The 14,123-nt window shown below is 37.6% G+C and overlaps 1 protein-coding gene across 3 annotated transcripts in view; it reads right to left on the bottom strand.

The window, feature by feature from the left end:
* The window catches only part of PLEKHA7 (pleckstrin homology domain containing A7), a 188,556-nt gene that overhangs the window by 53,914 nt on the left and 120,519 nt on the right, over positions 1-14,123 (bottom strand). For all 3 annotated transcript variants that reach the window (XM_063117219.1, XM_063117220.1, XM_063117221.1), the window contains exons 5-8: positions 12,951-13,062; positions 10,732-10,836; positions 7,368-7,440; positions 5,645-5,745 (exon numbers count right to left, since the gene is read on the bottom strand). In XM_063117219.1, the coding sequence (XP_062973289.1) occupies positions 5,645-5,745; positions 7,368-7,440; positions 10,732-10,836; positions 12,951-13,062 (391 nt within the window). The remainder of the gene's footprint in view (positions 1-5,644; positions 5,746-7,367; positions 7,441-10,731; positions 10,837-12,950; positions 13,063-14,123) is intronic.

The following is a 14,123-nucleotide window of genomic DNA, read 5'->3' as shown; positions in this document are numbered from 1 at the left end:
AGTAAGCCCTATTGAATGCAGTATAGCTTGTTTCTGAGCAGACATGTAGAGGATTGCACAGTCGCAATGATTTAATAATGATTTCTGCATTGCAACATTATACTTGAGCTTCATTTATTGGATGAATGGTTTTACTCATTTTGCAAGCAGTATTTATGACATAATAAACATTTTGGAGAAGGAGCAGCATAAATTTATATTAATAATGCAAAGTGTGCAGCAGAGGGAGGTTAGACCTTAAACGATTTTTACAGAGCAAGTCTACTATTATGAAACTTTCAATAGAAGAATACAAATATTTCCTAATGACATACAATCCTAAATATGATTACTTGAAAGTCTGAATGATTTAAGTCGAATTTACTCCCTAGTATGTATGTTTATGATTGCAATCATAATCATATGATTTTTAATCAAAGTGACAATAAAAATTCCAAAGGTAGCAATTGTTCATAAAATATACATGCATTAATTTAGATGCAACATTGGAAAATGAATTACACTGAGCTCAGGCCTTAGGACACAGAAAAGTGAATGGCACTGCAGGTGAGACAAATAACTAGACAGCTTGCCTTGAAGGAACAATTCAGATATTACATTTTCCACCTTAGGGAAAGGGGGAATGACATAGATAAAATGGCCAAATATTTGTTTCTTCTACAATTTATTTCCATGAATAGAAAATATAATGGGTGAATATACCCTTAGAGGCAAACTGGGAAGGTAATTCACCTATCACATTTTCTCTTCACGAGATCACCCTCAAGAGTGATTTGCACATGGAGATCTGTGAAAACACAAACCACAATTTACTTTCCCAACCAACGGCATGTTCCAAGATACAAAAAATTAATCTACAAATACATTTGGCAGGGAAGTAAGTTACAGATTGTACATGAATGTATTGTTTTCTTGGATATACAGACATTAAAATTTCTTCCTCTGACTATAAAATATATAGGTGTGGTGCAAATGTAATAGTGCCCAATCAATTAACTAATTAAACAATTAATGGTTTTTTAGGCTATTTGAAGTGCCTCACGTGTTCATAAGCTCTTCCTAACTTGTGAAGGCATTGCCTCCTTCCTTTCATATTTTGTTCTAATTGTGATTTAGCATTACATGCATAATAGTATTTTTGCCAATTACAGCACCAAACTAGTTTGCAATATGGGATAGAAGAGGGTCTGCAAGTGTGGTATGGGTGAACTGTAGTTTATATTAATATAGGTGCATAGCTCCTAAATGAAAATGGAGGGATGAATATCCCGGTGGGAGTGGAGAAGGGAGGGAGCCATGGAGTGCTCCTAATCACCTAACCATGAAGATTTGCGCACCTGAGTTGACTTATTAAGATCATCTATTAATAAGCCTCACTGATTTCAAAGCAAAAGTAATAGGCAAATGCTTAACTCTCTTGCTGAAATTAATGGGATTTCACTCGATGCTTAACTTGGCTGGACAGCGCCCACCATTTTTTACTTTTTTAAAAAATTGTAATATTGTGTTTTATTCTTTTTGTCTTTGTATTATTTTATTTCTCATTGTTAACCACTCTGGAATCTGGTTAGATGTGGAGTGCTATACAAATGTTGTAAATAAATAAATAAACCTCCAACAAAAGTACTACACCTGGTAAATAATTTGATTGCAAATGTGGAAGCCTGCAACAAAACATTGCAGTATGGTGCTCCTGCTGTTTAGGGTTGCAGCAATCTCTTCCATAATACTCCATTCTATTTCCCCTACCCACCCACTCACTCCCCCACATGCAACAGTGAGTCAGCAGTCCATGTCCTCTGGAAATACTAAGTCCTCATTGGACTGCTTTTGGAATCCCCTCTAGGGCTTTTCCCTAATGTTTCTTTTTTAAAAAAAACTTGTGCGAATCTTAAGTTCCCCCTGATACCTCCCTTTTGTACATGGATGGTGCTGTTTTGGCCACATAAGTACTGGAACTATGAGAACTGAAACTGCTGTAAGTATCTATAACTGCACAACAGCTAATCAATATTTTAAACTGCAATCTGAAAATCTGGAAGTAACTGATTAAAATGGAAGCTGTAAAGAAAGGCAGTGTAATAAATACATAAAATGAAAGTATTGCAAAAACTTTATAGGACCTAATCCTTCTGATAAATGCAGGTTAAAATTATTGGGTTAGGTCCATCAGTTCCCGTTTTTTTACAGAAGCAGTCTTCCTCCAATTAAAGGAGTCCTTCAGCATGGGGGAGACTATTTCCATTGAAAGACGGCTTGTTTTTCCATTTGTCTTCCATGCATAGATTTTCCCCCTTTAAATTTCCACTTACTCTTGCTATGCTTTGTATTTCCAGCTGCATTTAACAGCACTAACAGATTAGATAAGTTTCATAGCTAATGAGTGATAGAATTCTGGTCAGACAGGAATCTTGGTACTTTCAAGCTGACAGAATGTAGCACTGCAATAAGCCCTTTAAAAATACTGCTTTGGAACTACTACAATAAATTAATGCTTTTCCCACTCAAGAGTGATATATCCAATATAAACTTCTCCTGTTGACCTTCAAAGCTTTTCACGGTCTAGCTCCTGCCTATCTCTCCTCTCTCATCTCACACTATTGCCCCGCTCGTGCTCTTCGCTCCTCTGATGCCATGCTTCTTGCCTGCCCAAGGGTCTCTACTTCCCTTGCTCGGCTTCGTCCATTTTCCTCTGCTGCCCCTCATGCCTGGAATGCTCTTCCAGAACACCTGAGAACTACCAACTCAATCACAGCTTTCAAAACACAGCTAAAAACTTTTCTTTTCCCTATAGCTTTTAAATATTGAGTTTGTTCTGACTCTATACTGTTAGCTTCACCCTAACCAGTGCCTGTTTACACTTCCCTGTGCCTGTTTGCATTCTCTTTCCCTCCTTATTGTTTACTACAACTTTATTAGATTGTAAGCCTATACGGCAGGGTCTTGCTATTTACTGTGTTATCTGTACAGCACCATGTACATCGATGGTGCTATATAAATAAATAATAATAATAATAATAATAATAACATTTGCACAGAAGTGAAGCAGTCAGATATCTTGAACATAAACCTGGGATGAAAGAGCAGATGAATTATTTAAACTGAGGGATATAAATACTGCAGGCCAAGGTATAATATCAAGTGGATATTTCTATAAATTAAACTATGATGCCTAATATTTACCAATGGCAAAGCTCCAATTTAACAGATATGTATAAATATATATTTTTTAAAAAGAATATAGTGTTAAATGGAAGGATTTTAAATGTAATATAGATGTATTAATATTTCTTTTCAGGAGCTCCCCTCACTGAACCCACTGTATGTCTGCGTATTATTTATATATAAATCCTCTCCCTCTCTGATTTGGCCAGCAGTAGGGTGACCATATGAAAAGAAGGAAAGGGCTCCTGTATCTTTAACAGATTATAGAAAAGGGAATTTCAGCAGGTGTCATTTGTACGCATGCAGCACCTGGTGAAATTTCCTCTTCATCACAACAGTAAAAGCTACAGAAGCCCTGTCCTCTTGACCAGATACAAAAGAGGGCAGGACTCTTGCAGCTTTAACTGTTGTGATGAAGAGGGAATTTCACCAGGTTTTGCATGCGATGTTCAGCTGCCTTATATGCCTTAAATATAAGTATTTGGAAGGTTGTTTTTATATTATGCATAAAGTTGCCGGAAGTAAGTAGGCCTCAATGTACTTACAATTTGTATTTACAGGTCGGGTAAGTATGGAACAGAAGAAGGGGGAGAGAATGCCTGAGTGCTGATTGGATGGTGGCAGGGGAGTGCTTGGATTGGCTGGCTGTGGGAGAGTGGGAGAAGCTGGAGAAATGTGTCTGTTTTAGCTAACAGGAAGACAGAAGTGTATGATTATGTGAAGAGTGTATGAGGAGAGAGGGTTAGATTACAGAGTGTGAAGAGATTGAGAGGCAGATACTGGATAGGAAGGATTAGTGTGAAATATTGTGTTGAGAATAAAGATATTTGAGAATATAGATAGTAGAATTCTATAGAGAAACCTTTTATGAAAGAACTTACAGAAACCAATACGCATTGAAGTCTTGTAACCAAACACACTGCAACTGAGGAAACCAATAAGCTTGTTGACATGCAATTACTTATGTTAATAAATTCCTATTAATTAAAACAACTGGTGTGGTCTGTGGAAGAGTGCCTGAGGAGAGTACATTTAATGGTGGCAGCGGAATGGAAAATTGAGGGCTAGGTTGATGAGCTGTGGGGCCTAAAAGAGTAAAGGCGAGACAGCAGCAGCAGCAGTAGCAGTAAACCTGAACGCTCACAAGCGTCATCAACACAGGGGGGATTGAAATTGGTCCCAAGTGCTGGTGGCATAGATAGTCCTGTCAGGTAGCCTGTGGGCAGCACAGGTGAAGGCAAGACATCACACTGCATGCATACATACAAATGACACCTGCTAAAATTCCTTTTTCCATACAACTGTTAAAGATACAGGAGCCCTGTCCTCTTTTTCACATGGTCACCCTACAGACGCTTAAAGATAAACACAGACACAAATGCCACCACCAAGAGGAATTGCTCTTTAAACTATTTTTCTTAGTGTAGATCATAAACATAAATGCTTCAAATCTCAGCCTCTGCCTGTCTATGAAGCATAAACATTCCATTATATAAATAATCAAAGTCTACAAATAATGCATAATCGCAAAAATAAAAACACTTCTGAATTAAAAAAAGTTAAAGAGAAAAGATAGTGCTTGCTATTTTTTTTACTTACCATGTTATAAAAACCTTGTACTTTGCTGTTATTTCTAATAAGAATTTAGGATTCAGTCATGCACAACGCTTACAAAATTCAGCGTTACATATTCTTGAGTAGGCATAGAAGTTCGAATATTTTAATATTAGGCTGAAGCACTGAGCACCTTGCATCAGCAAACCGTAAATTCGACTACATGTTGAAGTGATTGCCTAAATGCAGCTGAACTAATGCTGGATATTTTTAAAAGTCAAGGGTGAGATCCAGCCTCACATTCCCTGTGCGTAAATGGAAAATACATCTGCATGTCCATGGGGAAGTAGTCCCTTATACCTTATGGGATGCTGTTCCACAAGCTCCCCCAATTTTATAGGAAGGTTTGGGTATTGCAGGGGCTGTTGTTTGAAGGAAGGCAAGTAGAGCAAGCAGCTGTACATGTCTGGATTGTCCCAAGTAGTAGTTGTTGTTATTATTAGTATTAGTATTATTCAGGTAATTTGCCATTAAGGTTTAAGTCCATGTTTGCCTCCCCTCTGGATGGTTCCATGACCAACTGATCTAGGATACAGTCCAAGAAAGTGGATATGCCATCCTAAAAATATAAGAAGACTGGAGGTTTACATGCAAGATCTTCTGCGCACACACAGGGACTCTCCAGATTTCTCTTCCAACTGCAGCTTATCAGTTGGAAGAGTCATCTGACTTTCCAAACCAGATTTTCAAGGAGTTCTAGAAGCTATGATGGGAAGGATACATTCAGAAACTCTATCCATAGCTCTACATATATATGAAATATATGTGAGGAACTGAGATGATACTCTAAAGATAATATGACATTTCTAAAATATGGCAAGTTTGATGCTTAAATAAATCACACCTTTTGCAATCACTAATGTACCTTAAAGGAGTACTTGCGGTTTATATGATCTTCAGTTCCAACTGGTGATATTACATAGCTAGGCAATGGTATACTTCCAAGAACAGATTCTTCTCTGCTGTCTGTTGAATGAAAAAATAAACAAATTAATCTATCTATTTCAACTGGAACACTACAGTGCATTCACAATGTCTAACATGTCTTGTGCCAGGGCCCAGTATGCCTTAGGCCAGCTGTGCTATATGAAGGTTAAATGTGGTTCTTTTGGGACTGAAGTTGTTGTGTGAAAACAACAACAAATACAATATAGTCCCAAGAGTCATTTAGCAGCACTGTAGCTACTTATACCCAAGTAGTACATTGCGACTAAGATAAATTAAAGGGTAACATAAAGAGTGGGGAAGGACTATAGCTTAGTGGGAGAGTCTATGCTTTGCATCCAGAAGATTCCAGTTTCAATCCCTGGCATTTCCAGTTAAAAAGGTGATGTGAAAAATCTCTGCCTGAGACCCGGAGGAGCCACTGCCAGTCAGAGTAGACAACATTAGAGTAGACATCTAGTCTGACCTGGTATAAAGCAGTTTCCTAATTCTGCCAACACTGCTAAATACCGAATTCCACTTTTCAGCCCCAGCATATACTACACTTGGAAGTTCTTTCCAAGTATTTAGCAGAAGTCCTGTTGGTTGTCCAGCTAGTCCAGCATCCTGTTTCCAACAGTGTCCACCCAGATCCTTCAGGGAAACCTGAAGCAGGGGATGAAAATAACAGCCCTCCCTTGCTGTTTGCTTCCTAGGAACTGGAATTCAGGAGCATATTTATGCTGGATTCTCCACTCCTGCCCACACGCAGTCATTGTCATAAAAAATTGGTTTCTTTGGTTATATCCTTAGCTAAAAAATACATTTATCAGTTCTTGTGATAACTGTATGCGTTTTATTAAAATTATGTGCCACCCCCTTTTCCACAAACAAAACTACAATAGATACCATATTACAGAAGTGATGCATGACTGAAATATAACATTAATATTTTACTCCACGTCACAGTGGAGAAACCACAGTGGAGAAACAATGCCTCTGTATTTTCCAGACCCTTGTGATAATTAAGTCTTTATTTTATTTATTTATTTACAATATTTATATACTACTACTCATTCAAGAATTTCGGAGCAATGAACAAATAGAATAAAAGAATAAAAACACATTAAAATACATTTTCAAAGGGCGGTATAAAAATGTAATAAATAAATAAATAAATAAATAAAGGGAAATCAACAACAATGTTTTCAGGAGGCGTGGAAGGAATACAAAGTTGGTGCCTGCCTGACCTCCAGAGGCAGGTAATTCCATAGGAGAGATAGTGAAACATTGCCAGAAAGGCAGAGTTGTTTGAAGGAGACAGATCAAGAAAGAAAGAGTGTGTGAGTGCATGCAACATACCAATTATAATTCTTGCTTTGTCACCAAGGTTTGGGTATGACAACTGTTCCATCAGTGCAATGTGATAAAATGCATGCTGAGAAATAGCCAATGGTAAAATCTACTAAAAGCAGCACCAACATCAGCCTTCCTGAAATAAATGCAAGTGGGAGGTAGGGCAAAGGATGGGCTTGATCTTTACTATTCTCCTAGATGTGTAGACTCCTAAAAATCTTATTTTCTAAACCTTAACAAAAAGCTTTGCAAAACAAATTTAATACTCATGATTAGAATGTTACATAAACAGAACTTTATTTACTAACCTTTATAGTAAAATAAACAATAATCAGCAAGCACAAACCATCGTCTTTTCCATAATCTCATCCCAGAGCTATCCTGAAAATACAAATAAGAATAGGTGTTGCCTTAAATTTCTAACAGACTGGAAGTAACAACAAGCAGGACATCAGTTCAACAGCACCCTTCCACCCATGTTATCCAGCAACTGGTATAGCCATCGGGACTAGTAGCCATCTATAGCTTTATTGTCCACGGATATGCCAATCCCCTTTTTAAAGCCATCCATCACTACATCTTGTGGAAGCGAATTCCATTGTTTAACTATGTGCTGTGTGAAGAAGCACTTCCTTTTATCTGTCCAGAGTCTCACACAAATGATCCTAAATTTTAGCATTATGAGAGAGGGAGAAAAATGTCTCCCTATCCACTTTCTCCACACCATGCATAATTTTGTACACCTCTGTCATGTCCCCCCGATTCATCTTTTTTCTAAGCTAAACAAAGCGAGCTGCTGTAACCTTCTATATGCTTACTAATTTTGTCTTTAATAATGCTTTCAACCAATTTACCCAAAACAGGTGTTAAGCTAACTGGCCTGAAATTTCCCAGATCCCTCCTGGATTCCATTTTAAAAATTAGTGTTACATTGGCCATTCTCCAGTCCTCTAGTACAGAGGCTGATATGTTACATATCATGTTACAAGACATGTTACATATTGTTGTTAGAAGATCGGCAGTTTCATATTTGAGTTCTTTAAGAACTCTAGGATGGGTACCATCTGGGCCTAATGTGTGTACATACATATACACACACAGTTTGCACGTACAGACAGACAGACACACACACACACGTACGTTTTATGCAATTTGGGAAATAGAAGGTTTTGCAAGAATGCTTTGGCAATATTGATGTAGGTGGGTGGGTCTATATTTAAAACTGTACAGCACACTGACATGCACTAACCATTGACCTTATTCTTTCCAAAGTTTGGCCTGCCTGCTTATTTCTTGCATTCTCCCCAGAGCTGCCATATAATCTGCCACAATAAAGGCAGTTAAGATAATATCCATTTAGAACACAGATAGCAATCTGCATTATGAAATATTAAACAATTTACTTAATTATATTTACAGTTGTTCAGAACCTCAGGCTCCATAATATAATAAATGAACACCTACCATCTTTCTACTAAAAATGTTCATTTTTGTGTGTGGAAGACCTTTATCCCTCTTTGCCTACATATGCAGCATCTTAGGGCTGTAAACTTAATTCTACATTACCAGTCACACCATATTTTTATCTCTTTCACCATAGAATTTGCATGACAGTAGTATATTGAATAACATTTTTTTAAAGGATTACAATTATGACGAAAGCTCTCATTTGCAGGCCATTTTCATTAAAATGTCAGTATTTGGCCATATATAAACCAAGAAAATACAAATACATTTAAGATGGGGTAACAATGGCTAATTAATATATTTGGAGAAGTACCTGCCCATTACATTGTTCATAAAATAAACATGCATATTCTTAGTACAAGTTTTTCTACACAAATTGTGCACCTTTTAAGGGGCAGAAAGCAATGTTAAAATATGCAAGAAGGTTTCATGGATCAATTCTGAGATCCCTGAGCACACCAACTGTAAAAAGAATACTGGAGTTCTAGAATCAGAGTTCTAACATATATATATATATATATATATATATATATATATTTGGTGGTAGTTATTCGGTTTAATCTTTTTTTATTGTTGCCAAACACCAATAAATAAAAAAACACTACTGAGCAAAATATAATACATATAGACAGACACACCCACAAAAATCAAACAAAGCAAAAACAAACAAACAAAAAACACAAAAATATCCAATATTCTCCCCAGCAAAAATATGTAACAATGTTGTTGTTATTTTTTTTTCTTACTCTATCACTGTCAAATCCAAATCTCTAATTTCTCTCTTAACATTTTCTACATTGTTGGTTGAATCCACAGATATACAAGTCATGTTTTCCCCGTCCCTTCATAAAGTTTACAAAAGGTTCCCATTCAGTTACAAATCTTAAAATCTATTTTTCTCTCATTATTGCCATGAGTTTCGCCATCTCCGCTAGCTCAAACATATTCAATAGCCATTCTTCTATTGTGGGCACTATTTTGCCCTTCCATCTTTGTGCATATAATAATCTTACAGCTGCTGTCATATATAAGAATATAGTCCCATGGTTCTTTTTCATTTGCTCATCCATAAAGCCCAAAATAAAGTATTCCGGTTTCAGTTGGATATTAATTTTTAAGATTTTTTGGATTACAGAATTAATTTGTATCCAGAAAGTTTTTGCTTTTCTGCAGGTCCACCATGCATGGTAGAATGTTCCTTCCTGCTCTTCACCTTTCCTGCACATTCCTGATATCCTTTTATACATTTTAGCCAATTTTGCTGGTGGCATATGCCACCTATACATCATTTTGTAAAAAATTTCTTTAAGGTTAGTACTTAACGTAAATTTTAGCCCTCTTGTTCACGTATTTTCCCATTGTGCCATTAGTATACTATGTCCCACACTCTGGCCCCATTTTATCATACATTCTTTCACTTGTTCTTCCTCCATCTCAAACCTCAATAAAAGTTTATAAATTTTAGCAATAACATGTTTGTCATTCGTACATAATCCCCTTTCAAATTCTGACTTTGTTGTTTCAAAGCCACAAGCTTTTTTGTCCATTTTAAACCTTTCTGACATTTGCATATATTCAAACCATTGACATGGATACCCTTCTTTTGTCAACCCTTCTCTTGACTTTTATTTATAATCCCCTTGCCACAGTTCTAAAATATTGCAAAATGTCCACCAGCTGTAACTACTTGTCCTCTCCCTTCTTTGGTATGCTTCCTGCACTGATATTCATAATAGCATTTTTGACATAGTCTGGGTTTATATTTATTCCATATTTTCAGAATAGCATGCCGTATGGTTGTTGAACTCTACGTTAACTTTGACTTTCTCATACTATATATAACCATGCCACCCAAATCTCAAATCATGTCCCTCTAAATCCAATAGTCTTTTATTTTTCAACAGTATCCAACCTTTCATCCATACCAAATCACATGCAGCAAAGTATAACTTTAGATTCAGCAAACCTGGACCCCCCCTTTCTTTTGCATCCTGTAATAGTTTATATTTAATTCTTGGTTTTTTTGCTTTCCATATAAATTTGGATATATGCTTCTCCCATTGTTTGAATGGTAACTCTGAATTCACTATGGGTATTGTCTAGAGTTCTAACATTTTCAAATGCTATGCAAAAAGGCCTCATATTTATCAGACAGTCGTAATTTAATTAGCTGAAATGCATAAAATTAGATAATCACACACTCACCTGTTTATGAAGCCAGCCTCTTACTACAACAGGAATATTAGGATTTCTCCTTATAGATTGGTCCCTTTTCCCAAAGCTGTGAATTTTATTGCCGGATTTCACCACCTTAAAAAAGAAAGAAAGAAGCACGATACATAAGGAACAGCCATGCTGGATAAGACCAAGGGTCTATCTAGTCTTGCTAAAGGAAAGATGACACTACTTTGACTATGGTAACTATTTAATCTGTTTCCTTTCTTCTCTGCAGCAATGAAAAATCATCAAAAATATTCGTGAAATTCTCCCTACAACAACTGTCTCCTTTACAATATATATTCTTTTTAAAAAGATAAAAGTGAATAACTAGTCAAAATAAAGATTCCCCCCCAAAAAAAAAACTGTAGCTGTCATTCTGAGCAGAGGCAGGGGACATGCAGCACATGTGCTGCATGTTGCCCCTAGCATGTCCCCCTGCAGTGCAGCTGAAACCCATGGAGGTGCCCCCCCCAAATGGCAGTTTCCTCCCAAATTTTGAAGCCAAACCACTACAGAAGGCTAAAACAGACAAATGTAGCATGTTTTAAAGCCAAATTTGTCTGTTCTAGCCATCTATAATACGGCTCCATCACACCAACATTTTATCGCACTCTTGTCATGCCTGCTTTGGTGTTTTGCAGCGCGGTACTCACATGACATCATGCCTGTCCTGCAATCACCCCACCTTTTGGTTATGTCCATCACATTGGCTGACAAAGTTGTTGATTGTTTCGTTAGGATTTTGGCTGGGAAGAATGGGTGCAGTGATCCTACGTTGCTAAATGTTATTAACTGGGATTGGGAGAGGGAGGATAAAATAACTGGTGCGTGGAGAGAGAAAATGGGGGATGCACTGAGGTCTTTAAACGCCGAAGAAGGGGCGGTGGGGGGCAGCCTTGGTGATGCTTTTCCAACAAGGCATGAGGAAAAGAGTGTGTGAAAGTTGGAAGTGGCTTGACATTAAGCAAAGAGGTTGTGAAGAAAGTCATCTCTGTGCTGTCAGGAGGACTCCGCACCTGGCTTAAAGTCCTCCGTGCTCCCCCCCCCCAGCACTTCCCAAACACTATGGGGACTTCTGCAACATAAGTAAGTCCTGCCTGTGACTCCCCAAACTTCAACCATTGTGATCACTCTGATGTTAGGAACGCTGTGTATAACTAAATAAATCAGGTCCTGAATGAGGCACCCACGTCCATCACCTGACAAGAACCAATGAACTGGAGGGGGAAGGAGAAGGGGCGGGATGGGGCAGGTGCAATAGCAGGAGAGAAAACAAGTGAAAAAGGAGTCCCCCGGTATAGCAATCATGAAAGGGACCAGAGCTTGCCCCGCTAATGAAACAGATGTCAAAATCACAGGTGCATACTAGGAAAAAAAAGTAGGTGTGATGGAGCTCATACTTTGTCTCTAAAAATTGGGGCAAATTACCAGATTTTGTTGTCACTGAATTTGGTGGCAGGACAGTGGCAGAATGCAGCCTGTGAAGGGGCCATGGGGGGGAATGACCCCCAGGCTCCAAAGTTGCCCAGCCCTGAAGTAAAATTATTGAACTGAGGAGGGGTAAAGTGGAAGCTTTGACCTTTGATGAGTTAGTCCTCCCTACAGAAAGGTCAAAGCTGTGAGATTAGTTCTCAAGGATTTCAGAGATGCTAAATAAGGAAGTTTTTCATAGCCCCCATAAAATGGGGTAAAGAATGAAAATATTCACCTTTGCTACCCTTAATATTTTCTCGGATGACAGCACAGCACCTTTATTTTTATTTATTATATGCATTTTTATTAATATAAATTTATATCCTACCTTTCTGGGTCAACTGGCTCTTATCAGTTATTTGTTGGAAATGTATACAGTTTCCCTGCCCATAAGGGATGCCCTTTCACTTCTGACTTGAGGGCAACTTCATAAAGTTACATTGTCCAGTGAAATAAATGGAGCAGCAAAATACCAAAATATATCAAAGATTTAAAATAAATGTTTATGATTGATAAATATTATGGAACAAATAGCCTGTGATAAAAAAAAACTTCAACCAATGAAGAAGAGAGCATGAAGTGTAGTGTCCAAGAAAACAGGAAGCTTCAAAGATGACTGACATGCCCTCTCCGCCAGGATCTAATCAGGTAAAATTATCATCTTACCCAAAGGCTAAGCTCAACTCTTTAATAGCATCGACTATTCAGAATATAGCAAAATTAAGTCTTACCTTGGAGCCAGCTTTTGTATCTACAGTGGATGTAGTTACTGCAGTAGATGTTTCACTGACCATGCTAGAAGGTCTTTGGTTTATCTGATGCTTGGACATATGTGAATTCTGCCTAGAAAAAGAAAAAAGTACTTACAAAGCATATATCATCTTCCCACCCCACAGAGGATGTATTTTCCCCCCTTTTACTCTGGTATGCAACCAGCATAGATTGCACTTGCAAGCTTTTCCACACTTGCGCCAATGCAGTAAACTGCTCACTTACGACAGCTTTTATTCAGATACCAGTGCTAAGAGAAGCATAGTCAGTTCATCCATCGTCCAATTTAACCAACACCATCATTTATACATTTGGCTAATACATGTACATTATACATACATCATATTTAACATATTTATAGATCAACAGATTTTAAGACCCTAAGAAGCTGTTGTGGGCAGCAATTGCAATTTCTTTCCCAGTGGAAGTCTATGAAAGTTCATTTCATTATTTTTGTACGTTCAGCTGAATTTCGTAATTTGCTGAAATTAACCTCAGGATATCTTCATATTTAAAGGTTTCAACTGTTCGATTACCCATTATGTTCTCCAGTAAATTGCCATAATGCATAAGTACATTCATTGAAGAAAACTGATCAAGGACACAGGAACAGGTAAGCAGTGTCTGCCTTACTATTCTTTGACCTGAAGGATTTTAGAGATGGGGCACCCTTTTTTTTTGTTTTATTTTGTTATTGTTACTAGTTGATGAAAAGCCAATATTAAATGAAACATTAACAATAAAAGAATTATTTTGGCATGAAACCCAACTCAATCAGGTGTCTTGTTCAATGGCTGCCCAGATGATGTGATAGTATTGCACAGCAATAGCCAAGGCCATTCTGGGCAAGGAATGTTATGCTGTGCCTAATTCCTGAGCTATGGAAATTAGGTGTTCTTGCCGGCACAGATTAGAACAGAAGCAGAAACAAAGACCTGCCATTGGCAAATTTTTGGGAATTTCAGCTGGTAAAAAATACAGTAGCTGACCTCTTGACTCCGTGCCAAACTAGATATGATGGCATTCATACAGTTAGCAATTGTGGGGATGATTTTTTAAATGTAAACTGCAGATGCCGGAACCTAATCCAGATTGTGACTGCAGCAGTGTCTGTGTGCGTGTTAAAATCTCCC

The sequence above is a fragment of the Elgaria multicarinata genome, chromosome 2, assembly GCF_023053635.1.
Source record: "Elgaria multicarinata webbii isolate HBS135686 ecotype San Diego chromosome 2, rElgMul1.1.pri, whole genome shotgun sequence".
NCBI lineage: Eukaryota > Metazoa > Chordata > Lepidosauria > Squamata > Anguidae > Elgaria > Elgaria multicarinata.
This window is presented reverse-complemented; position numbering and strand designations above follow the sequence as displayed.